The sequence below is a fragment of the Dipodomys merriami genome, unplaced genomic scaffold (assembly GCF_024711535.1).
Source record: "Dipodomys merriami isolate MVZ:Mamm:240054 unplaced genomic scaffold, mDipMer1.0.p SCAF_10, whole genome shotgun sequence".
Lineage (NCBI taxonomy): Eukaryota > Metazoa > Chordata > Mammalia > Rodentia > Heteromyidae > Dipodomys > Dipodomys merriami.
The window spans coordinates 36,627,013-36,654,423 of record NW_027202271.1 but is presented as its reverse complement, the minus strand read 5'-3'; the positions used below and the strand labels follow the sequence as shown (position 1 = coordinate 36,654,423).

Genomic DNA, 27,411 nt, shown 5'->3' with positions numbered 1-27,411 from the left:
GGAAGAGAGAATGAGGTATAAGCAAATGCCAACCTGTATTGGTAGTTAATTGGAGATGGATGGAGGAGAGCATTAAAGATGTCCCAGGGTTTCTAGTTTGTGGTAGCTACATGATTCATAACATCAGGAACTGTGGAAGGATGTTGGAAAAAATCTTTAGAAGTTTCAACCAGTGAGAACATTTAAACTAAACAAAAAAATCTTAGTATATAGTTGGGACAAATGCAAAGAATATCCCGTGGTCATGCATTTAATTGGAAAAGACATTTATGTGTATTATCAAGAGATATTGGGCAGTAAAGCTGAAATGTTCTTTAAATTTTCACTTCTCCACCAGAAAGGCAGCTGAAGTATTAAGCAGCTACAATTACATTAAATGTTTGAGGCATTATTAATGTTTTATTATTCATGGCATACAACAACATAAATGTCCATGTCATTTTATATTTCACAAGAAATATATCTCACTAGCCCAGGCTCAGAGAACTTCTCCCTGCATCTGCTGTGCTTCTCCTTTATGTTTTATGTCAGTTGCCTGGACTTCTGGGATCTTTTTTTTTTATTGAAGCTAGATATTGAAGTGTCTCTTTTGAAGGGTTTGCTTGAACAATTCTAGCAGTCTATTGTCACTATGATACTGTTTAGAAAACTTTGAACTTCATGAGATCACTAAAGTAAGATGCAGAAGGAGCAATAGAAAAGTCTAGATGATAGAATCCCAGGTGTTGTTCTTGGGAGAGAAAACATGTTGATACCTATGGCAATAGGATTTCCCCAGATGTTCTATATGCTAAGCTTTTCTGTCTGTGTGGATGTGTGATCGGCTGTCGGCTTGTCTCTCTCGCTACCTTTCTCTCTTTCTATCTCTGTCTCTGTCTCCCTCATTCATTTCCTTTCCTTTTTTTTGAGGCAGTATTGGAATTTAAGGACGCCTCTACTTGCAAGGCAAACACTGCACCATTTGAACTATGTACCCAAATCTTGTTTGCTTCAGTTTGTTTTTCAGATAAGGTCTCACTAACTTTTTGCCTGGGTTAGATTTGAAGTTTAGTTCTCCAAACTCTGCCTCCCAAATGGCTGGTACTGCAAGTGTGTATTACCGGCTGAGCCTTTTTGTAGGTTTCACTCATAGGACTCTCCATCTTTAGCTCTGTCTCCATCACAATAGCCACCCATCTGTTACAAAATTCCATGGACTGTTTGATGGGTAGGCAATAGCGTTTGTCCTCAGGAATCTCCTCTCATGTCCAAATGTACAGCACTGCTTCATAAACACTTAAAGGCCTTTATGTGAATCAGAATATATCCTTCTACACCAGCAGAGCCATCTAAAACCAGTCTGGATCATCCTCGGGATATTGCAGCGGCAGGATATGATGCCCCATGGTGATAGTTCTCCCTTGGAGGGTCTTGGCAAAAATTACAGAGGCAGGAAAAAACAACACGACGGCCTTCAGACCTACATTTTCAAAACTTGCCTTGACTCCTACTTTCACTTTCCCTTCTTCATGCTGTCTTTTGATGTTCAATGTCTCTTCCTTTCTGATAAGAATCATCCCCCCTAATCTCTACTGTAAACTGAGCACACACAGGGCTGTTGATTCACTTAAAAAAGAAGCGCGGAAGCCGGGCGCTGGTGGCTCACGCCTGTAATCCTAGCTACTCAGGAGGCTGAGATCTGAGGATCGCGGTTCAAAGCCAGCCCGGGCAGGAGAGACCGTGAGACTCCTATCTCCAATAAACCACCAGAAAACCGGAAGTGGCGCTGTAGCTCAAGTGGTAGAGCGCTCGCCTTGAGCTGAAGAGCTGAGGGACAACGCCCAGGCCCAGAGTTCAAGCCCCACGACCGACAAAAAAAAAAAAAAAGAAGCGCGGAAGCAGTAGCATGCTCCAGGCAGTGCATCACTCTCCCACCTTTGCAAACTCTCTTTCAGTATTAATAGGCAAGGAAGGATCTCAATATTCTTGGGACCAAGGCATTTTTTTATTTTGCTTACACCAAGATGGGCCTCATGCGGGAACTGAGGCACCAAGGGGAGAGGTACTCCTAGTTGTTAGTCAAGAACTCCCACTTGCTAAGCAGGAGCTCTACCACTTGAGCCATGACTCCAACCCCTTTGGGCCTTCGTTGTCTTCAAGTTCGAGTCTCACTTTATGCCTGTGCTATAGTCTTCCTACCTCTCCTTCCCCATATCTTGGGGGTGACAGATACATGTTACTGGGCCCAGACATTGGTTAAGAATGGAGTCTTGGGAATTTTTATGCCCAGGCTAGTCTCAGACTGTGATAGATGCTCCAATTCTGCCTCCCAAGTGTCTAAGACTACAGGTTTGAGCCACCTCACACAGCCAGGAGAGGTGGATTTCTAGAAGTCACATTGTGAATCGGAGATCCCAAGTGCTGGTCTTTCTGCTGCCTCACTGACTGTTGTGGACAATTTTAGTGACTGAGGCTGTAGTTAACTGAAGTTATAGTCATGAGAATGGGAAGATAGCTCCTGGTAAGTTTATGGTGGGGTCTGCCACCTCCATACACCCTCCCTTAAATTAGCAATTCCATTTAAAGCCAATCTGAATCGTCCTTGGGACACTATGGGCAAGATACACTGTCACAGGGTACTAGATCTCCTTATTGAGAATTGCGGATCATGACACTTTAGATTACTTTGTGAAAGGCTCTCTCAGAGTTCAACATCAGGGTATCTTGCATTGGGAGAACTGGCTGACACAGGCTGCATTTCAGAAGCACGAATCAGGGAGAACCGTGCTGGTGAAGAGACCCCCATAATTTCAATGGCCTCACAAATGAGCAGGAAAAGATCTCATGTTCTAGGAATACTCCAGGCAGCTTTGTACTGTTTCTAAACCGCTAAATTTCCCATCTGTTCCCTAGACTATGACTATGTGGGGGCAGGGAGTGGGTGTGGGTGTGGGTGTGTATGTGATGGTTTGGGTTGGGGATCAGTCTTCTGCCTAACAACCATTAAGGGTTTCAACAGCGTTACTACAAAGCATTATAACTGAGACTTGGTAATGGCTTTTCTTTCTAATTTTAGTCTCCAGATCTAAAACATGTTGTAATTGTGAATATCTGGTTTCTGGCACTGATTTTGCTCCAAAACATTAGTTCATTTTAGGATTTCTGCCCTCTGGGCCTACTGTTAATGTACTGCATTTTCCACTTCCATGGTTCAATTTTTTTTTTGTATTTATAACTTCTCTCAAAGCATACAAATCTGTGTAATTATGTGCACTTTTTCCCCATCAACCCTCTTGCCCTTTGAGGTTGGATTATTTTGGTATTCCTCTCTCATGTTCCCTCACATTAAACATGCTCCTATCAAATGTATGTTTCCTAGCCCTTCCCGTGACAAAGTGTTACATCAGGGTGGGACCAAGACAACAGCTTTCTGTAACTAATGATCATTTGTACTTAGCATATCAATGGCGTGTATGGAAATGATGCTGCTAAATTACTTGAGAGTGATTAAAGAAGTAGAGTCACCTAAGTTGTTTTTCAATATTCTCCCACCGAACTCTAGGCAGCCGATACTTAGTGAATTGCTTCCTAGATAATGTAAAGGGAATTTCTACCTTATACCCACTGCAAAAGCAGTGTTAGGTTTGGTTGCTGACATTGTCCTTAAGCATCTGAAACCCTACACCAAAATCATCACAGAGGAAATTGTGGCTATGGCCTTCGTAAATGCCAGCCACTCCTGCAAATGCTTTCTGTGTGTTCAAGTTAATACTCACAATGATTTTACATAGAAGATACTCTTTATAGATGAGGAAATTTAGGCTTGAAGACATTAAGTAGCTTGTCTGAACTCACAAACTAAGTGAAAGTGCTTAAATTCACACTCGGGAAAACTGTTCTTAGCTTAATAGACAATATACACACACCACCACCACCACCACCACCAACAACAACAATAATAACAAGAATCTCATAGATGTATGTATAGTATACATAGATGTTTTATTCATTGACTCTCGGAATGTGTAATAGATGCTGGCATGGAGCTGTAGATAAGACATACCCTGCCCTATCAGCAGCAGAGAGACTGGGCACCAGTAAGTTACTGTGTGCTGAGACAGATACTATCATTTAGGCAGGAACTCTGTGAGAACATTAGCATATTGTTTCCAAGGATAAATGTGACACTTTTTTTTTTTTTTTACAAACTTACCACTTAAGCAAGAGATAATACATTTAGAACAGGAAAGTTTTTGAGAAAAGAACCAAGTGAAAGAATCAGAATTCTTTTCTGAAAGAATCAGAATTCTTTTCTGAATGTATCCTGTTGTTTATCCAAGATACTTTATTCTGAATTGGATACCAACCAACATAACTTCTTTATCTTGTTAGTGACCCCCTGTTCTAAATATGGAGCTACATCAAGGCAAAAATAATAGGTTTCCTCCACCTGACCACCTATCTCCTTCTGCAGGAACTGTAGAAGGCAGTAACCCTTGAGGAGCTGTTCAGTGTTTAGTCTGGTCAAAGACTGGAAAAGGGTGAACATGCCCACTTAACACCTAGCATAGCTCTGACTCATTGCTGGCTGGCTGATCAGTTTGAGACACAGCAAGGAAATCCATAGGAAATAATGTGGCAGTGTTTTCATGGCAAGTCTAGGAATACCAGAGGTTTAAATGTTCAACAGTTCATCAGTTCTTTTATTTTTAATGTTTGAAAGTTTAGTTTTCTAGTTTGGTTTGGTTTGCTTTTGTTTTTGTTTTTTTTTTAATTTTTGGTATGTATGTGTTTGTATTCTCACTATGTAGTTCAAACTGGCCTGAAACGTATATCAATTATGAACTCTCTCTATAGTCCCCTACTGGCCTAGAACTTATAGTATTCCTGCCTATTACCCCTAAGAGTTTTGAAATTACAGTGGTATGACATTAGCACAATGTATGGACATTGAGATAACTGTGTACAATGAGATATAAAACTACTGGCCTAAAAAATCTCCAAGAAAAAGGAGTCATATACGTGATACTAACTTTGTCTATCTAACATGCAAACTAAATTCAGAATAAATATTATAGCATACATGTACACACATGTCTACATGTATTTGTACATACAAACATAAACAACCAGATAAAATAATACAATTCCAAGATGAAAAAAAAACTATCATATGAGCAAAGTAAGATATCTGGCTGAAACAAATCTCATCTTATATCCTTGAAAGGAACAGCCTTTTATCATTCCTTAGAAAGTGTTTGAGGATTTAGATTATGGTAATAGCTTGTCTGAAAAATGTCTTATTGCATGTTCTCCCTTAATTTCAGGATTAAGAACTCATGTTTGGATAAGTGCAGGTAGACCTTCTGTTCTCCTGACAGATTTTGAGGGATTTTGTGCCAGCCGCAAGCTTGTGACTTACTCTCGGAAACACAGCTAGATGGATGTTCATGGGCTACAAGATTAAACATTTTTATCAATTTTAATGTATTTCTGCAACCTGAAAACAAAATGAAGCAAAATAAGCCATTTCCAATTACTATTCCACTTGTGGGAATACAGTGGGACTCTTTTTTACTACAATGCTCTGAGAATGATAGCCCACTCACAGTGTGCACTTCAGGGTCTGAAAGATTCATACAATGGCCTAGGTCCTGGCTACTCTTGGTCTCTTTCCATATGTATTAAGGAACAAGGAGATAAATGAAATTATTTCTAAGGGCATTTTCAGGTGTAATGATCTGAGTTTCTAAGCTACTAGACTATACTGAAACATTATATCCCTATACTATTGACTGCCTTCACTCCATGAAAACATTATCTGGCCTTTAATCCAAAGGAAAGACTGATGTCACTCCAGAATCTATGTATAAACCTGTCTCTATGTCTGCCTATTTTGGGATGCTTCTTTCTGCCAAGGATCATTTGGATAGCTATAGTATCATTCATTGTCCATATAAAATTACTAATACAGGAAGATGAGCCAACGCAGCCCACAAGAATACCATACAGGTATCTTCTGTCAGGTACCAAATGATTTAACAAGGCTCATATGGCCTTACAGGCCTCACTGCTGGCCTAGAATTATCAAGATGCCATCTTTGAGTGTCAACCAAATGTTTCAGCAATTTGCCTAGTAGCTAACTCAGCCAGGATGATGACTACCTAATCCTCACAGAGAAAAACCTGCATAAAACCTGAGTATGGGTCATTTGGAAACTGATGACCCACATATAGCAAGATTCTTTCCTAGGACAGGCACCTTTTCAATCTGAGACCTAACCAAGGTCAAAAATGCAACTATTAAGGGTGATGCATGAGTAAATTTGTGTACACAAGCTCTCTTTTCTTAGACAAGACTCTCAACCAACTAGGAAATAAAACCTACCCAAAACAGTGTATAGAAAAACCACTGAAAGATCAGAAAGCAATTTTGCCTAAAGGTTGATTGGTTTACCAGGCACCGCTTTGCTAAATTTCTACCAAATTAAAGCTTTCAAGTACTTACTACTGCATATGACTACTGGCAAAAACAAATATGCATCTGGTTATTTACTGAGCTATTTCTTCTCCAGCTTCCTGAATGAAAAAAAAATCCTGAATAAACATTAGATGATATCCAGTTCTCATGGCTTTACATAAGCTTCAGATCTCACTAGCATGTATTTATAAATTTTGAAAATATTTATAACATTGAACTCTCTATCCCATGCCGATATTTATGGACATTTTTAAGGGCTTAACAGAAGATTGATATAAATATTTTCAAGATAGAATACCATTGTTAATAGTGCTTTACTACTCATCTCAGAGAATTCTCCTATCCAGCATAGGCAGAACTGTTATGCAGGTACAAATCTCTTTAGAGATTTTTGCCCCCTCTCTTTTAGGACCATCCTATAGTCAAAATTCTTCCTGAGTATGTTTCCTTCCTGGATGTGTGTGTGTGTGTGTGTGGAGTGTGTGTGTGTGTGTATCCTGTGTTAAGTTCATTTATGCTAACAATTTTATTTCATGCTTTCAAGTTGTAATAAGTAAAACAAAATGGTCAAAGCAAGAAAGTGAAACAGCATAGAATTTCAGGCTTAAGTCATGTGGGTATTTCACTTTAAAATTCAAAGAATTTCTAGGTCTCCTCAATTCATGGAAGAACCACATTCTCTTCCTATTTGGAAAACGATATTGCAGTTTTCAGTGGTTAGTAGGAGCTCTAGCTCATTGCTTTAAAGGACGTTCCTAAATCAGGAGCCTTTATATGTACAACTTTGATTTTAAGAATAGAGTAACTATTTATAAATAATCCTATCATATTTCCAAGCAGATTTTAAACAGTTTGACAAATACAAAGTACATTTTCAATCAGAGTAAGAAGCAGATGAAATCAAAAGTGAGAATAGATACTAAACTACAGAGCTTAAGAATTCCTGGGAGGAACTGGGAGAGCATGAGGGAACAGAAGGAACTGTATGAAAGGAAATGTACTCATTATGTGACTCATGTAATTGTGATCCCTATGTACATCACCTGTATAGTAATAAGGCAAATTAATTGAAAGAAAAAGATAAATACTTGCTGGCAATGAGCAACTAGGCATGTGATCACAAGGAAAAGGGCATTCTGGTGGATTAAAAAGGGAATTTAGGAAGAACAAAATAAGATTACTTTACCTGAAAAATGCCCTGACTTTCCCTGAATCACCTGAGGGGACTTAAGAAAGCAACACAGATTGTCTAAGTAGAAGACGAAGATAAAGATATGGTTGTGAGGGAAAGGTCTCCACTTCTTGACTGGGCATGTTAAAAAAAAAGTGTCCATACTCCCTATGGAGCAGATCTATTGGCCTCATTTTGTTAATTTTCCAAGGCTTCTCTGGGAAAGTTATCCGTTTTCCTGTTCTTACCATAAAAGGAAAGAAAGCTGGAGGAAAAAAAAATTAAAACAACTTCATTCTTATTTAAAATGTTCTGAAAGAATGAAAGTGCTCTGGAGATAAATAAATGATAGGTTAAGAAGATGAGCATATGGCTCATCACACTCTCAAAGCATAAAATAGACAAAGCCAGTGGAAGATCCAGAACAATCCATAAAGCAAGATTGTTTTGTAGAAACACAAAATAGTTACAGAGCATCTGGGATAAATTCTACAAGCATGCATATATTCCTTCAAGTTTCTCTAAAATTCCCCTCCTAATTTCCATTAATCAGAATTATTTTAATGAAGTATTTTCAACCATAGAAATGAAATTGGATACAGTCCAATTCTAACAAAATGGTTATCACAGAAAGAATCAAACCAAGAGACCCATTGTCTCTAGTAAGCCCAAGGAGAGAAACCAGTCTTCATATAAACCAGTTAAAGCATTAGGCAAAAATCCTAGTTTGGAGCACAAGGAGTCTGTACTTTATAAATTAGTGTGGAAGGGAGCAGACCTGGGAGCTGGGGGGATTTGAAGATGCCCTTAATAGCTCTCCAGGACTGAGCAAGGGACATGTCAGCCATATTTCTCTGTTTAACTCTTCCCTGGGAGCTTGAAGGGGTCCCAGCCTTTGTGCCCTCGCCTCCCCTAGCAGCCCAAATAAAAGAGTACCTGAAAGAAGATAATGACACTGTCAGCATCTGGCCTAGAATCTCTAAACCTACTACACAAAAGCTAAGAAACAAAACGAGGACTGGAGACTAATCAACTGACCTAGAAAAAATGAAAAATAACAACAGAAATTAGAGAAGGATATAGACAACCAAGTCACCAAGCTTTCCTTGAAAAGGAATGTTCCCTACAGTAACAAATCACCTTGTTCAAACCACAAGGAAATTGCAAGCACACTAAAAACAAGTCTCAGGCTGCATAATATTGTCAGAGGTTTCCCTCTGTATTTCATGTTCTTCCAAAGAATGTAGTAGACTATAACCAGTAGCATAAATGCTTAATGGAAGTCTATCAAGTGGCTATGTCAATGATTGAGTGAATAATTAAAAAATGAATTTCATCAGTGAACAAGGCTATTTTCATGGGCTCCAACCACAGCTAAAAATTTCTTCTACCGAACATGATATTTATAACCTCTGCTTTCTATTTAAAACCAGAGAAGTGGTTATGTAAGTTGCCTCTGGGGCTCAATATGGCCATTTCTTAAACCCTTAATATTTGCTCAGTACCTAAATGACAAGCAGTGCTCTTGGAGGTTAGCCATGACAACCACATTGCTCTTTTTTCCTCCACTCACACCCACCCTTTGTTAAAATGATACACATGTACACAGTCCACTAAATTTCCTAGTCTGCCTATCAGTAGTAATTATGAATCTCAAGTAGCTCAGTTTAAGATCTGCCTGGAGTACCTACCTCTTCTGCTTGAGGTATGTAAATATAATTGCATCCATTTGCAAGTGGCCATCTCTGGTCATCTATCACCCACTGCCACTTTTAGATGACCTGATTACAATTTCCTTCTGCTTTGCTTCTCCCTCATTCCAATCCAAAGAATCTTTAAGGGGTTGAAGATGAAGCACCTTTGTGTTTATTTCGGGTAAACATAGTTAACCCAACTATTGTCTATCTTGGAATGTTCAACAACTATTTTAAATTGGGGTGCCAGTGGCTCATACCTGTAATCCTAGCTACTCAGGAGACAGTTCTGAGGATCAGGCAGGAAAGTCCATGAGACTCTTATCTCCAATGAACTACTCAGAAAAACATAGACATGGCACTGTGGCTCAAGTGGTAGAACACTAGCCTTGAGCACAAAGAGGTTCAGGGACAGCACTCAGGCCATGCGTTCAAGCCTTAGGACCAGCAACAGAACAAAACAACACAAAAACTATTTAAACACTCCCAAACCAAGAACTGATGACTCATTTATTGTGCTTTCTGTTATCCTTAACTTACTTCTTGGGTATGTATGTGCATATATATCGTTATGTATGTCTCTAATATTGGGGTACAGGCTCTCTTGGAGTTTTAACAAACAGGTCTATTGAAGCAAATGTGGTATATCTCAGGGCAAGATGAGTACAGGCAACCCGACCAAGAAGCTTCTTCCCTGGGCCCTCAGCTCCATGGCACTGTCATGGGCTAGGCAGTAGGAAGTTCAATGCGTTGATTCTATGTACAAAATTGTGGCGTTTCCTTCAAGCATGTGAGGACCTTTCAGGAGCCAGAAAATGAGAAGAGGGTTTACCTGATCCGGCACTCTCAGAATCAATACGGATGGTGACTTGAGGGAGGATGGAATATGTGCGTTAAAGTGAACTATGATCATGTATAGATGAGTCCTCCAGATAACCTTTAGATTTGGGAAGTTCCCGCTGGGGACCATTAGCCAGTGTACCAAGAAGTAGGTCAACCAGCAGAACAGAGTTGTTTGTGAAGCTGAGAGTTTGGCAGAGTGTACCCAGATGTGATTCCGGACCTGTTCTTCTGCTCCATCTGTTCAGTTGTTCCCTGTCCAACTGCCAGCCTCACCTCACTTATCATATTTCTCTGATATGCCTATCCAATGCTGTCCTTATTAAATTTATCCTTATTGAAAGTATGCATTATAAAGGGCTTACTCAATGCACAAGAGTGTTTTCTAGAAAAACAGTGCCAGTTTTATTACGTGATTAGCAACCAGATGGGTCACATGGCTGTGCATCCCTGTCTATCGACCATAAATAAAAATATATCGTTACTGTTTTAGCACAGAATGGGGTATTTTGTGTTGATTGATATTTCTTTGATTATAGGAAAATTGAACATCTGTCTTCTTATGGGTTTATATTGTATTATGTATTTTTTGTATTTTGTGTTTTATTGGTGTTTTTAAACTTGGCCACAGCGTCATTTTGCTTCAGAATTCATTATGAACTTTTCCTATTTTAAAAAACATATACATTGACAAGTACATTGCAAGTTTGTTTTTTCTAGTCTTTTGTTCTTGTTTGACCTTTTATAATGTTTGAGATTTAGAAACTTTAAAATTTGTAAATCTAATTTTGTGATATCCTGCTCTTGGTATTTTATTTAAGATTTTTTTTTCATTTCAAGATGATGATTTTTTAGCAGTTTTCTGCTTTAGATATTAAATTTTTTTATCAATACATTGTATTTATAATTGAGATAACTATTCCTTTTTTATTATTATAGTTGATATTGGTTCCAGCACCATTATTTAACAAACTACTCTTTGGCCTACATTTTACAGTTTCTATATGATAATCTTTTTAATACAATGGATCTCCTTGTGCACTGTGCTACACATGGTTTTTTTCTTCTTTTTTTAACTTTTTACTTATTTATTTATTTATATTGTGAAAATACCTTACAGAAGGTAAGGTAATGAGTACATTTCTTATCAAGCATTGTTGCCTCCTCCTTTGTTTCCCCTTCCCATCCCTTCCCATCTCCCCCCATTCCCTCCCACCCCCCCCCACCCCACCAAAGTTGTAAAGTTCGTTTTTTGACATAATGTCTTGTACATCTCATTGTTGCAATGGGTCCACCTGTATCCCTATTTAAACAATTTGTTTTTTCCCTCCCCCACTACAAATTAAACCAACATCAAATACAGTGGAAAGAGGGGTTATACCATAGGGGAGGGACATACAGAGCAACAAAGAAATCATAAATATGTTAGAAACAATTGCAAGAAAGAAAAAACATATGAATCCTTATCTTGGGTTATACTAATAACAGTGACTTTAATTATTTACAGTCTCATGAGTTGTGCTTTTGTTTGTTCTTTGTTTTGTTTTGTTTTGTTTTTCGGTTGTGGGGCCTGAACTCTGGGCCTGGGCGCTGTCCCTCAGCTCTTCATCTCAAGGCTAGCGCTGTACCGCTTGAGCCACAGTACCACTTACAGCTTTTCCTGCATATGTGGTGTGAACCCAGGGCCTCATGCATGCAAGGCAAGCACTCTACCACTGAGCCACCTTCCCAGCCTGTCTCATGAGTTTTAATATCCTATAGGAAAAGACTCTTTTTATAACTTGCTTTAATTATTTTTTAATGTTTTGGCTACTGCAGTAACTTTCTAAATCATTCAGCTCTTCCTTATTTCTCATTCCACCTTGAACGCTATCCTCACGTAGCCTTACTGGGTTATGTACGGTTCAGCTACCAACACACTAAGTGACAACAAAGATGGTGTTATAGTCCGTTGGCCACATTCAAACTTTGGGTTTTTAACAGGCTATTGATCACAGTTTAGCCTGTCAGGGATAAACTTTTAAGCTCTTCCCTAAAGGAAAGGCCCTTGTCTTTTCAGAGCGTGGAAGGGGAACACCATGAGAAAGCAGTAGAACTACTCAAGGCTGCTAAGGACAGCGTCAAGCTGGTGGTGAGATACACCCCAAAAGTCCTAGAGGAAATGGAGGCTCGTTTTGAAAAGCTCCGGACAGCTCGTCGTCGGCAGCAGCAGCAATTGCTCATTCAGCAGCAACAGCAACAGCAGCAGCAACAAACACAGCAAAACCACATGTCATAGGTGAGGAGGGGAGGGACTTGTTCTGTATAAAGGATCCCACTGGTATAGATGCAAGATTGTTCTTCTTCTGTAGATGCAGTTTCTTGGACCGCTGAAATAGTATCACTACTCCTGAGAAGCCAAATGAAAACAACCAAACAGAAGCCATTGCTCTCAAGAAATGTAAATGGAATAGTTACTTTTTTGTCATTCAAATACATTTTCCACAAACAAACATAAGGCATTTGTTGGAAAATAATATACTTTGGAATAGAGAAATCCCAGACTCTAGGATGCCTCTGTACAAATTAAGAAAATGCAGCCTCTGTGCTCACCCAGATCTCTACAAGAAAAGGCCCAGTGGATTCCAGTCCCCATTCATTCCCTTGCTCATAATGCTGGCCTTAGAAAGACCCCCTTTAGAATCCTGAACTACAACTTATTGGAAAACGGGCCTACTTCTTAGGATGAAATAGCAACTTTATAGTACCTATAATCTGAGAGATTTTGAGCTTACATGAGTGATTTTTCAAAACACATCTGAATCTCTTAAATTCTATGGGATGACCAAGAATGCTAATTCAAGATTTTTTTCCCTGTGCTTTTTTAAGAAATAGAAGAACATGAATAATCAAGGTCACAATATCGGAAATATTTACATATGATAGACATATATCACGTATGCTCCCTCATCCCTGAAAAACATTGCAAGGCAAATGTCAAAAACACCTAGCTTTTCTGGATGGACACTGAACTGCACAAACTTCAGTGGATTCCCCACTGGAAGTGGCACTTGCAAAGTAGCATGGGATTCCTTTTCTTCTTCCTTCTCTGCCAGGCATTTCATCACCAGTATCGGTTGATCTGAAGTTATCTAAATTTCCCTTGCTAGTCTTTAGGCAAGAAGGATTAAATCATTAGGTAGCATTACACTGTGGTGTCTACAAACGTGTGTTTGAAAGGCAGTTCAAATGTTCTTGGAGAGGTTATAATAAAAGGTAATGGTTTGAAACCATCCTGTTTACTCATTGTGCAATCTGAAATACTTGGAAATAATCTGCAGCTCTCCATTTGTTTTGACATGCAGTAGAAGCTGAATGGGATTTTCTCTTTGATTCTTTCAGAAATCTCATAATCTCTTATAGCCTCCTTTGGAGCCTGATGGTTTTATTGTATATGTAGGATATGTTTTGTCTTAATCTAAAATACATTCTATTTCCCAAAGTGTCTTTGTTCAACAACAGATATTTATTTGCAACAGAACAGGTACTATTCGGTGAGCTTCAGATTAAGTTTTTGCTCTCCTTCGTGATTACTTTCTGCTTAGTGGAGACCATGAATAAATATAAGTAGATAAAAACTATCCTATTATGATCAGCACTTCACTACATTAACTGAGGCATGTTTGAATAGAGCCTGGCTGGGTGGTGAGTCTTTAGACTGAGTTGTCTGGAAAAATCTCAAAGGAACTAAAGGACAAATAGAAGACACAGGAAGTGAGGGAAAAAGGAAGTAGCTGGTACAGTAGTACCAAAGTGATGTGATGTTGGAGGATCAAAGAGCAACCCCAGATGGGGAGGGAAGAGGAAGGAAGGAAGGGCAGTAGTCCAATTAGCAAAATAAGGGCCAGGTTACCTAGAGCTTTGTGCAGCCATAAAGGAAATTAGATTTTACTACAGTGCAAGCCACTGAAGGTTTAAGCAAAGGAATGGCATGGTTTGATATGTATACCATAAAGATTATTCTATCTTCTATGGAAGGGATTGGCCCAGGGTTGTTGGAGAACTAATCTGAAGGTTAATATGTGGTTGTGTAGACCAAGGGAAAGGGTAGCTTGGGCTAGGACATGGTAGAGATGAAATGTAATAAACAGAAGTTGACAAGACATTTTGCCCAGAGACTTCTCCTCTGTTTCCCATTTAGACTTTTAGAATCCTTTTAAAGATTCTTTTGTGGTAGTCATGATCATCTACTACTCTTAAATTGAATATCACCAACATGCTAGCTCCTAATGCTATTGCTTTTTCCATCCTAGGCAGTACAGTCTTACATCAATTTTCCTAAAGGATATGCAATATTGGCCCCGGGTAAAATTGTTTAAAAGATGCTTTGACACATCTGTTTCCATTCAGACTTCTGGGATCCTACCAAAAACTTTCAATAGTATGTTTATTGAGTAATATTTGGAAATACCCAGCCTGGTCTTCAGTATATGCAGGATCATGTGCTCAACTCCATTTCTTTATTCCATCTGACTGCATGAATGCACCTCTGACTGCATTTCTATTGTTTCATTACCAAAGACTTGCACTTTCTGAAATGTCAGCATGAGGCACACTGTATTTTGTTTTGCATTTTGTCTTTTGCAAAGGATGGGATAGAGTTCTACTAATACGAACATGAAATTTGTATTTACTTTTGTCAAAATGGCCCTTGCAATGCCCAACAGTCATGGTCCCTTGGGATGAAAATGTAGTAGTTATTTCTAGTACAAATAAGACACAAGCGTGTCAAGTCACCCATGGATTTTATGGTGAATTCAATCAAACAGACCTTCGTTAGTTCTTCCTTCATTTTTAATTAATTCAATTTTTAAGGCTCAAGTAGAATTTGTTACACTTACTAGCTCAAACTACAGTTGTTCATAAGGAGAACTTTGAAATATATTTGGCCCATTTCACTTGGAACAGAACATTGATTTTTCTTTTTAACTGGTGTGTGTGTGTGTGTGTGTGTGTGTGTGTGTGTGTGTGCGTGCGCGCACATGCACATGCATATGTTTTCAATCAAGGGCTTTCTTAGTAGCCAAGACTAGCTTTGAACTCAAAATTTTTCTACCTTAGCTTCATGTATGCCAAGATTATAGGTGTCATGCATCACACCCAGTCAGATTTTTTTTTAAGTTTAGTCAGCCAAGCAAAGTCCAGATAAAAATTACTTATCAGATGCTGTCTCACTGATTATCAGATGAAATATTATTTCATCATAATATTCTCCAAATCAAAAATAATATCATTATCTGAAAGTGAAGTAACTGATCATTACAATTGGTGGATAAACATGAAAAAGAAAGGAAGACTGACTTAGGATCTCCTAGATACATGGGAGGTTTATGACTGGGGGTGGGGGTGGGGCAAAAATGTTACTAAGACTAACTCAAAGAACAAGCCAGGTATAGCAGCTCAGACCTATGTTCCCAGCTAGGAAAAAAAAGTATGTAGGAGAATAACAATTTGAGATAGCCAGAGTGAAAAATATGAGACCCTATCTGAAAAGTAACTAAAAGCATGAAGAGCTAGAGGTACAGCTTAAGAAGCATCACCAAAAGAAAAGAAAAAAGTATATATTTATAAAGTTGAATGCATGTAAATATATGAAGAATTTTGTCTACTATGCCTACTTTCCATTCTAAATTTTCTTGAAATAAAAAATTGAGGATATTTTCTCTGGATTCTAAATTTGCACATTGAAAAAAACAAACTGCTTCTCCTAACATGTAAAAAATGTAAATCTTGGGCAATTACTATACAATTACGTGATAAAAACATAAATAGAGAAAATTGAATATAGTTTGCTCATGTTTTACCACATTTTAAAAAAATGTGGCTTCCAAGGATAGATTCATATTTCACAAGATTGCCAAGGAATATAAAAATAAGAAGAAAGAATGCTTCTTGAGATATCAAAAGCAAACTACAGTTCTGGCTTTCCCCTGCTGGAGAGAGAACTCATTACCTTCAAAGCCAGCCTCACTGTTTGGGGATTTCTACAGCAGCCAGCCCCTGTCTGTGTTCTCCTGGGCTCGGTTTCCTCCACCTCTGCAGACCTTTCTTTCCTTTACTTTGTTCCCTGCTGGAATCATTCCCTGCCTTCTATTACCATAACCTTAATGGGTGGTCTTGATGACTGGACCCAGAGAATCCTCACCTCAGTTACCTGCCCAGTCACTGGCTGATCCATGTGCCAAAAAATACCTCAAATTAAATGAAACCCAAGGAAGTCCTAGTTTGTGGAGCAGAAAAGTAAATCAGAAACAATTGTAGTGCTTGCTAACATTTATGAAACTACTTATGTATGCCAATACATTCTTGTAAGTGTTTCACACATATTACATTACTTAATCTTGGCCATAGCCCCAGGAAGACTAGTTACTATTGTTAGTCTTGTTTTAAAATAGGACACAGAGACATAGAAGAGTTTTAAAATTGGATGCAACAGCCAACAGCTAGCAAGTGATTAAGGCCTGGATTCAAACCCAGAAACTTAGGCTTCAAAGAATCTTTTTTAAGCATTCAAGTCACCCTCACTTCCAAAATATGCATGCTTGGAAAACCTGCATCGTTATAGCTGTATGAGTTTCTGTTTTAAATGTGTGTGTTAATATATGTCTATGTGAAAGTGTAGATAGAGGGAAAGAGAGAGAGATTATTGGAGTTTGGGGTATGGACTACGGCAGCATTCTTCTGCTTGAATTGGCTTAATCTTTCTTTCCTTCTTTCTTTCCTTCTTTCTTTCCTTCTTTCTTTCTTTCTTTGCTTCTTTCTTTCTTTCTTTCTTTCCTTCCTTCTTTCTTTCTTTCTTTCTTTCCTTCCTTCCTTCTTTCTTTCTTTCTTTCTTTCTTTCTTTCCTTCCTTCCTTCCTTCCTTCCTTCTTTCTTTCTTTCTTTCTTTCTTTCTTTCTTTCTTTCTTTCTTTCTTTCTTTCTTTCTTTCTTTCTATTTTCTCAGTCGTGGGGCTTGAACTCTGGGCCAAGGTGCTGTCCCTTAGCTCTGCAGCTCAAGGTGAGCGCTCTACCACTTGAGTCACAGTGCCACTTCTGGTTTTCTGAGTGGTTTATTAGAGATAAGAGTCTCATGGAGTTTCTTGCCCAGGCTGGCTTGAACCACGATCCTCAGATCTCAGCTTCCTGATTAGCTAGGATTACAGGCTTAAGTCACCTGTGCCCAGCTTCATTTTGCTTTATTTTCTTTTAAAAAAAAAAATTATTGTAAAGACGCTGTACAGAGGGGTTACAGTTCCATGAGTAAGGCAATGAGTACATTTCTTGTTGAACACTGTTACCCCCTCCCTTGTTGTCTCCCAGTATCCCTTCCCTCCCCCACCTCCCTCACTCCTCCCCCCACCTGAAGTTGTAAAGTTCATTTCCAACATCCTGTATTTGTTGGTGTCATTGTTGCAATGGGTCATCCTGTGTCCTTGTCTACAGACAATTACATAGGTTTTTTGTTGCCCAAGACCAGGCTTGAACTGCAATCCTCCTCCCATCTCTACTTCCCATCTTGCTAGGAATACACACACACACACACACACACACACACACACACACTCACACACACACACACACACACACACACACTTCATTCTTAAATTTAAACAACCTGTATTGAACTAATAAACTTAGATCTAGATTTTAAACAAGTAGTTTCATTGTGTAGATATCTAATAACCAGATTATAAGTGGTCCTTAAGGACATTGAAGGCTAGAACTATTCACATTGGACAGTTGTTCTTGTATGAGTTTTCTCAGGCCACGTCTTTAAAAAGAATTGGTCCATTTCATCTCACTTGTTAAAGTATTGGACATAGAGTTGTTTACAGTATTTCTAGGCTGTTAATGGGGTTTTGGCTTGGACTTTTGGGGAAACAGGATCTCATTATGTAGACCAAGCTGTCCTAGAACTCTGAATTCTTATGCATCCACATCCCAATGGGTGGAATTACAGGTTCCTATTACCGAACAGGGCCTCATACTGTTCTGTTCTGTTATTGTCATTTCAATGTCCTGGGAATCTAAATGATGTTCCTATTCCATTTCTGATATTTGGAATTAAAAGACTCACTTTTTTTTCTCCTTAGTTATCCTGGCTAAAATAGAAGTTTATTGATTTCATTGATCTTTACAAAGGATCAGCTTGGTTTTTTTTTTTAAGTTTTTAATTTCTTTGATCTTTCTTTCTTTCTTTCCTTTTTTTTTTTTTGGTTGTTGTTTTGGTTTTAGTTTTGGTTTGGTTGTTTTGCCTGTCCTGGGCCCTACCCCTTAGCTTTTATGCTCAAGGCTAGCTCTCTACCATTTGATCCACAGCTCCACTTCTGGCTTTTTGTAGTTTATTGGAGATGGGATATCTCATGGACTTTCCTGTCATGGCTGGTTTTGAACCACAGCCCTCATATCTCAGCCTCTTGCGTAGCTAAGATTACAGGAGTGTGTCACCAATGCCTGGATTAAATTCCCTTTATATTTCATTGGTTTATATTTCACTAATTCTTAGTACTGCTTGTCTTATGCTTACCTTGGATTTAATTAGATTTTTTCCCTAGTTATACAGGTCGAAATTTAGGTGATTAAATTTAAATCTTTCTTCTTTTCTAACATAGATAATGCCACAATTTTCCCACAAGCACTGCTTCCAGATTTCTTCTTTCACTTTTTTACAACAGTGGGTCCAACTGGTTATCCTAGAGAATCTATTTTAAAATCAGCAGATGAGCAACCATCATTCCATCTTCTAACTGAACTTCCCTTTGACACAAAATCTAGTAGCTTCACAAGTCCTGAATACCAGGAATTGGATATCCTCTCAGGAAAACAAAAAGAAAGAAAAAAAAAGAAAGAAAGAAACACCTAACACCCATCTCAAGTGGCAGGGTCCTTGCTTTGCAAGCTCTAGGCCCTGAGTTCAAAACCCCACTATTGTCTAAAAGAAAGAAAGAGTTGAAAAGGCAAATTGATGAACAAAATTCACACTTAGCTGAAAAAGAGGAAATGAATAGTTAATATTTTGAATTATAACACATAAGGGTAAAGGAAACAAGGGCATGCGGTAGACGTTTCCTCCCAGAAGGAACATGAGAGACTCACTCTTCAGATACCTCGTGCTTGTCCAACTGCTGTCAAATCCCGAGGGCTGCCTTTCCCTCAGGATGGCAGAAGAGCTCCAGTACCCTCAGCATGTCCCATCTGTCCTCCGTCCCATTCCCTGGGGATGTGTGACTGGGAAAATTTAACCAATAAAAATTCAGGCTCTAGATCCTGTTTCTTGGTAGCCATTCAATCTATGACACAGTAGTAAAAGGATCTCTGATGGCGATGATATAAGAAACAAGGAATACACAAGACTCTGCAAAATGTGCAGCAATAATGACCACTCGTCAGTGCTAGTAACAGCAGTGTCAATCGTAATATTGGTGAGTTAGCAGTTACAATGTTAATATGGCACAAGAGTTTGAATACGAATGTGTCAGGTGACTCAAAGAGAAGCACAGTGGCCCCAGGTGTAGTTCCCAGTTCATGCTGCAGTCTGTGGGGTTCTCTGATGTCTGTAAAAAGCAGGGCAGCCACAGAGCATTGGTGCAGAATAGAAAAAAAAACAAACACTTTAATTCAGTCTGTTTTGTATATGGCTTTGGACATTCATCTGCATCTTTAAAGTACTTCTAATTATATTTAAATGCAAAGATTGAGAACTACTGTTGTCTCTGACAGAAATGACTCTCCAATAGGGGAAGGATGTCAGGGCTGGGGGATCACCCCAGCACTGTCTACTTTGCTCTGTGTGCTGTAGGGCTGACTTGTAGGCAGAGTCACAGGCTTAACTTCTGCTTCAGAGAAGAGATACTGGTGCTTCTGGCCTGTCAAGCCAGCTTAGCCCGCTTATGTCTCAACAAAAGCTTCACACTCTGAGCCTTGACACATGTTACTTATACCTTGCCTTCAGGAAGAAAAGTAATGGTAAGGGGGAAAAAAAAATCTATGTCTGAAATGTTTCCAAGTGGCTGCTCTTTATTTCATTTGGGGGAATAACTGTGGCTTTTCCTACCTCCTTTGATAATTACTTCCTTTCTAATACATAATTTTATTTTCCGGTGTGGAGGACTGTCATAAATGATAGTGCCCCAAAGAACCTTTGGGGCGCTCATAGAGCACATGCTCGTTTGATATTTTTAGCATATTGTCAATGATCAATGAATACTAATCACTGATGCTGCTTCACTCTCTTTCCCCCTTCCCAGGTCCTTGGGGAAAAGCTACTTGATCAAACATGTGATAATCACACCTTTGAATCCGTGCTTCAGAATCCCCAGCACCTAGTAAAAGGAAAAGACGACGCTGATAATTACACCTGCCAAAAAGCTGTGTACACGTGGTGTATGAATTCTTTATCAAGGCCACTTGACACTGTCTTTCTCTGGGCTTGAATCCCCCTGGCTCACATGCTCTTTACACACATAGACCTTCCATTCACTGAAGTGTGGGATTTCTGTGTGTGTGTGTGTGTGTGTGTGTGTGTAGAGAGGGCAGCGGGGGGGGGGGGGGGGAGATTCAGTCTGCAGGCTGAAACAGCATGAAAAGAATAAAGTCTGTGACTTTGTTGAACAGATCACCAGGGCCAGGATGAAGTGAATCTTTAGTCTCCAGCATTTCCAGAGATGAGCGAACCCCTCATTAGGCTACAGGTATTCAAACTGCATCAGTTCAAGGTTGTTGCCATTGGAAGGAAACTTACCCATCACCCCTCGCCCTGACCTGTTCCATCATGCACACTGCTGAGTTGTCTGAATGGGAATACCAGTTCACTTGGAAATTCACACCTTATTCCTTTTTAAATGACAAGTTTTTGTGTTATGTTTATACTCTATTCCGTTTCTTGAAGCAATTGGTTTCGTGGCTTTTGTTTTCATTTTGTTATGCATTTGCAGACTGAGACACTTGTAGTTTTCGCCTTTAGTTAGTTAGCAGCACGGGTAGGGAGCCTAGTACTGTCCTCTTTAAGTATTGTTTGTATCTGTTGGCTTTAATTCTGAAAGAATATATTTATTTTAGAAAATATGTAGATCATCAGAGGACATGTGTTTATAACTCTGGTAGGAGAACTAGCAATGGCCCTAGTTTTGTAAACTAATTCCTATAATGGTATAAAACACTGTTTTCAATGTTTTCTTTTTTGTAATTTTGGTTGATAAATTATGGAGAAATCAAAGCTCACTCTGCATATACTGACATGCTGTCATCGATGTGTACGTGACATTTTAGAACTTAAAACTTTACATATTTGAATAATATAGTCATAGATAGTATATATACTCAACTCATGCATACACATATCTAGGTATATAGGTATACACACATGTATATGTGCGTGCATTTGTACTATCATACACAGAGTTTAGGCATATGCAAACCAGTGATATCAGCCTTGGGAATGACGGATAGCAATTCCTCTAGAGAAAAACAGGCTTAATTTCACACAGTCCTATAAATAAATAGATAAGGAGACCTGCCATCTCTAGAAAAATCTTTTAGTGTCACTTATACAGACCACAGTTTCTTTCACTGATGGTAAAGCTAGCTGCCTAATCTGGTCTCATACTATGGAATGAATCTGAAACAGCAATAATCTGGGCACTAAAACGCCTCAAGCATAAAAACGCTGAACCTAAAGTGTATGAAAAGGAATAATTACCCATTTTATCTAATCTAGATAAATCACTAAAAATGGCTAATAACTGAATATTCTTTTTTCTCAAATGCAGAAATTGATTTCTCAAGATCCCATATATTTGACATTTCAGAGAGACTTCCGAAATGGAAAAACATGATGTTCCATTGGAGTGTCTCTTCTAACACTAGTCACTTGTTTTCTTTTGCCCTGTTGAGTGGTATCCTTGTTCTTACTGCTCTTCAGAGTACATCATATGTCAGGCAACCAACAGCAAGGAAACTGGGCTTGCTTCCATGTATTCCAACCACGCCCTACTGTGGTAACAGGTTCCCATCCATGAAAACATATCATTTTTTTAAACTAGAGAGAAGTGGGGAAGGGGAGGGGGTGGGGAGGACCCAGAATGTTATGTAAAATAAGTTTATAAAAGAAACTAGCATGACAAAGAGGAATGAATGTAGACTATATGCATATTATTCAGTTTGAAAGATAGTTCTCATTTTTATAAGAAAAAAATTAATAAAGCATATATTTTAGTTATCATTTAACAAAGAAATATTAAAGCTATTCAGGCAACACCACAAGATTCTCATCCCCAGTATACTCTTGTAAAGATAGAATGGTAGTTTCTACATATTTCAAAACATTGTATGAATTTGGAACTTAAGGTAATGTTTTCTTTTAGCTGTTAACTGTGCAGTTAATATTGAAATTTATCCTACATTTTCACATTCATACAAGTCTATCTACCTAGAAGTCTTTGTATTTCATGCTTCATTTATATATGTAACATGGTGATAAATGTCTGCCGGACTGTTTGTTGAAGTGAGGGGTAACCCAGATTGCATGTCATGGTGGCTCTTATATACAAACCACTCAATTTCTTCAGTCAAATTTAGCTCATAGAAATGTAAACCTTCTTTTAACATTTTGATTTAAAAATAGGCATCCCTCAGATCTAGAAAAGCCACTTGTAGTATTACCGAATTTTATTTAATCAGAGCAGAAGGAAGCAGAATCACATTTTCTACAAATGTTATTTATTATTAACTATCACAATAGAGCCACCAACTTGTCCCAAATCGTATTACTTCCTTAAAGATGACATTAGCTCTCTAAGCTTCCTCTTACATGAAGCTCAATGTTCAATAGAGTGAGCAAACTAAGTATTAGAAGTGAGGGGAAAACTGTGACTTTTCATCAATGATTCTGCAAGTTTAGTTCTGTCCCTTGCTCACGCAGGCAGATAGTGGAAGAGGCTTTTCTAAATCTTTTTCCTGCTGTGATATTAAAGGAAAACACAAGGCATAGTTCAGTTAGAGAATTCCAGAACCTTTTCCTTGGTGCATTTACATCTTGATTCTCTTGCCATTTGAAACAGTCCATCTGCTGGGAGGTAATGAGCTGAAATTACAATTGACTTTGGAAAGAATAACAGACATTGCGCCTCCTCAATCATGTAATCAATGGGGAATTCTCTAGTTATGTGAACTACCGCTATCTTTTAAGACAATGCAAAGATCTAAATGCAAAATCTAGCTAGCATCCAGAGGCTTTTTAAGGACTTGAGACTCTGAAGAATCAGGCTAGAGATTTTGATTACTCCAATTTACAAATGCAATTTTCAACGGCGACACCAAACTGAACTTATTTCATTTTACACAGCTGTGCATTGAGGACTCCGAAGATGTGAAATATTTTGTCTACATTACTTTAAAACAAGTTTAGATATTTGTGGATGTGTGCATAATGCCTGAATTTTTCGTCTTTTAGCGTGCTGTAAATAAAACCAGACATCTGAAAGGAGACAGATCAGTGCCCAGAAGTTTCAGGGACACCCATAGAGAGGAAGACCTTACAAAGCACGAGACAGTCCTAGCCATCTTGTCCCCCCAAGATTGCAAACTCCACTAAACAAGGCCCACAGCTACAGCCTTGTTCATTGTCTCTGGCTCCATACAAGCACTTGGTGAATAATTGTTGAGTTGAATGAATTGTTGAAAAGCTGAAAAGACAAATGGACCATCCCTTGCTAATTTCACTTGCACATATCACATTGGTTGGCATTACCATTTCTAAGTGCCATAATTAGAAGCAGAATTGACTGCCACATATATGAATTTGTAATCAAATTGCTTCAAAGGTTTCAAGCATTTAAAGGCCTGAGGCAAGGAACAGTTTTGAGATTACAGTTTATGAAACCTAGCATTTCTAGTTCAGAATGAGAGCTCCTGGAAATATTTGGCATGGGTTGTCCAAATATGGACCTCTATTTCTTAATTTGGTAAAAGAGTAAATGTTTCCAGGTGCTGGTGGCTCAGGCCTGTAATCCTAGCTACTCAGGAGGCTGAGATCTGAGAATCGAGGTTCAAAGCCAGCCCAGGCAAGGAAAGTCGGTGAGACTCTTATCTCCAATAAACCACTCAGAAAACCCCAAGTGTCACTGTGGCTCAAGTGGTAGAGCACTCACTTTGAGTTGAAGAGCTAAGGGACAGCCCAGGGTTCAAGCCCCACAACCACAACAACAACAACAAAAAGTCACATCATCTAGCATTATTACTATCCTCTTCAAGCTTTAGGGCCATTGACAATACCATTGCTAAACCTTCTCCTCATTCAAAAAGTTTCTTCTTTATATTTGCTTCCCAGATGCAGTGGAGCTGAAAATCTCATGCCTACTCAAATTTCTTTGAGTTTATGCATTTAGCAAATACTCATTGTGTACCTAATGCATGTTCTAGACACACAATGAGAAACAAGACAGACATAATAACATTGTGCAACTTACAGCAAAAAAAAGTCTCAATATGTATTCCTTTTGTTACTAGAGTTGGCCAGATCCTGGATCTCCTTCCCACATGCTAGAAGAAATAAATTCACTAATCCCATGGAAACCATGAAATTCTCCTTGCAAAGGACCATGTGAACTTGTTTCTAAACATACCCCTCAAAAAGTATACTCGTAAACCACCATTATAACTTGTTTGAGTTAGGTATGCAATGATTTATTCATAGCATATCTTCATCTCTTGCTATGCTGTAGCTACTGTGCTCAAAACTCCCATGAGCTATCCTGTTGAATCCTTTCAGTAGCCCTATAGAGTAGCTTCTGTATTATATGCAAGAAAATCAAAGCACAGATGATATGATTTGTCCAAGGTCACACAGCTAGCAAGTAGAAAGTGGGATTTGAACCCATGGCAATCTGACACAGAGCTCATGTGCATGGTCATCACCTATGGGGTGAGGGGACATCCGTACATGAAATGAGTGGGTCATTTAATGTGTCATTGTATATAAAAGTATTTGAACATGTGAAGTATTACACAAAAGATTACAGAACAGTATTACTCATTGCTCAGATCATATCAGTGACATAAACTGGGTTAGAACTCCATCATGTTATAAAACTTACTCTCATGAAGAATAGGTTACTTCAAGCCAGGGACTTGGATAAAAGTACAGATCCAGAACATTTCTGATGTGATAAATATTTCAATGTCTTCTCGGAATTATTTATTGTCAACCACTGTGTCTATTTGGTGCTACACAAACTGAAAGAAACAAAACCCGTGATCTAAGGGCTTAAAATAAATACACAGTGTAGAGATAAAGATGTTGCATTTATGGGGATGAACTGGGCAATTGTATATTTTCCCCACCATGGCATGTGCATCTTGTCTTTCCAATTGTTTTCATTACTTTTTTCTGAAAGAGCTGCAAAATTGTGCAGTGGTTCATCCAGACCAAAGTGGTATTATGCTGCTGGGAAGTAAAAATATTAGACACCAGACTGGAAGTGTTGTTTTTATTCTCAATGTATAGAGGAATTTTTTTAAGGAGTTGAAGTCACACTTCTTTGGATCTCCATGGGGAGATCATTCTCTCAAGTTCTGAAGAGGAAAAGGGGGGAAATGGTTTAACCTTTATACTCTGAGCCAACACAAAACACTTCTGTGACTGGATTTGGATGGGTTTGAGTGCAAATAAACTTCCCAAGTGGTGGATTCCAACTAGCTGTTGTATAAATTTTATAACTCAACTCTCTCCCGATGTTCCGCCTCACACCATTGCAATTTTCCCCATAAATGCTGCTAGATAACTTCTCCCAGAATCCTCCAAGGGGTTTCCCATCTGCAGTCAAGTCAATCACAAGCTTCACGTTCTTAGTCAAGACTCAGCCATAACATTAGTAATAACATCACAGTAGGAGAACAGTGGTACCTTCCAAACGTGAGTACAAAATACGATAGGGCATGAAATACAATGAGGTTGAAATTTAAGTGGAAATAGAGAAGTTGTGGAGTTCCATGTCTTTGAAAAACATAATTTTTTGATGAATTTAACCTAAGTTTATACTCCATGATACAGGCATGTACAAGACTGCATCAGATTTTGACTCATCAGTTTCCAAGTATTGTTTGCAATGGTGGTGGGAGTGGCACTCAGCTACGGGCTGAATGAGATCATTTGAACCCTGTTCTTTGTCCTATATTTCATTGCTTTTTTTTTGTCGTCTTGTTTCATAAGTTGACCACTACCTATTTGCAAACATTATTCCAAATATTCCTCTTAGTTTTTAAAATATTATTTCTGATAATTATTCTGATAATCTTCTCCCCCCAAAATATCAATCTGTAAGCTCTACTTCAAATGATATATTCCAAACTTTTTTCTTATTCTCCCAAACTTTATGTTATCCACATCATTAACCCCCCCCCCATCGTGATGTGAGTAACCCTAGTTAATTTTTCTCAAGTTGTAATAGACCCAGTGTGTGTCTATAGGCTTATTTTCTTCTTTAATTAGGTACATCTTATTGGTTAAAATATCTACAATGGAACTGCCTTTCACTTGTGTGTACAAATGGCTTTTGAATTAGTTTGGGCCTAAACTTGGTGCTCTGAATCACATTTACAGAGTTCATCTGAATTTAGAACATTGCTCCAGGCAATTTTAGAAGATAAAAGAGCCTTAGTAGTACTTAAAGATCTTTTTTTTTTAATTGAAAATAAATTTTTGAGAAAAGGAACACAAAAGTGATGACACTACCATTCACTCAGTTTTTCTAACTAAATTTTCATCCCCAGAATGAGTGTAGAGTTTGATGTATTTATAACGACAGCCACCAAGACTTTCCACCGGTATCCCTCTATACACAGGAGCTTAATGCAGTTATCCTTACTCCAAGAAGAGATTCTAAAGGATAAAAGTGGGTTTCAAATCAGCAACTGAATAAGGATAGTTACATCAACAACAGCATACTACTGTGAAACTCATTACTACTATCATAATGTTATAACACAGGAAGATTCAAGTTACTAATTCTAAGTCTTTATTCAGCCTTAATTTATCTGTTATACTTCTATAACTTGAAACTTAGGTACCTCTAGAAAGACTACATGTGAAAGGCTTAGCAGGGTGCTAAAGAGAGATGGTGGAGCCCTAGATGCTAGTGGCATTCTTTAAGTCTAGCTTCTAGAAGTGAGTACTAAGACCCCAGACTCTACCCCTCCTCCCCCTCCTCCTCCTCCATCTCCTCCTCCTCCC

The 27,411-nt window shown here is 38.5% G+C and overlaps 1 protein-coding gene across 5 annotated transcripts in view; it reads left to right on the top strand.

The window, feature by feature from the left end:
- Window positions 1-20,710, top strand: part of Lin7a (lin-7 homolog A, crumbs cell polarity complex component) — a 133,627-nt gene extending 112,917 nt beyond the window's left edge. For 3 of the 5 annotated variants that reach the window (XM_070036905.1, XM_070036881.1, XM_070036890.1), the window contains 2 exons: window positions 12,225-12,443; window positions 20,432-20,710. In XM_070036905.1, the coding sequence (XP_069893006.1) occupies window positions 12,225-12,443 (219 nt within the window). In that variant the 3' untranslated portion in view covers window positions 20,432-20,710. Of the gene's footprint in view, window positions 1-12,224; window positions 12,445-12,516; window positions 12,743-20,431 lie in introns of those variants that run through there. The other 2 variants (XM_070036901.1, XM_070036906.1) reach the window with 2 other exon arrangements.
- Window positions 20,711-27,411: the final 6,701 nt, after the last annotated feature.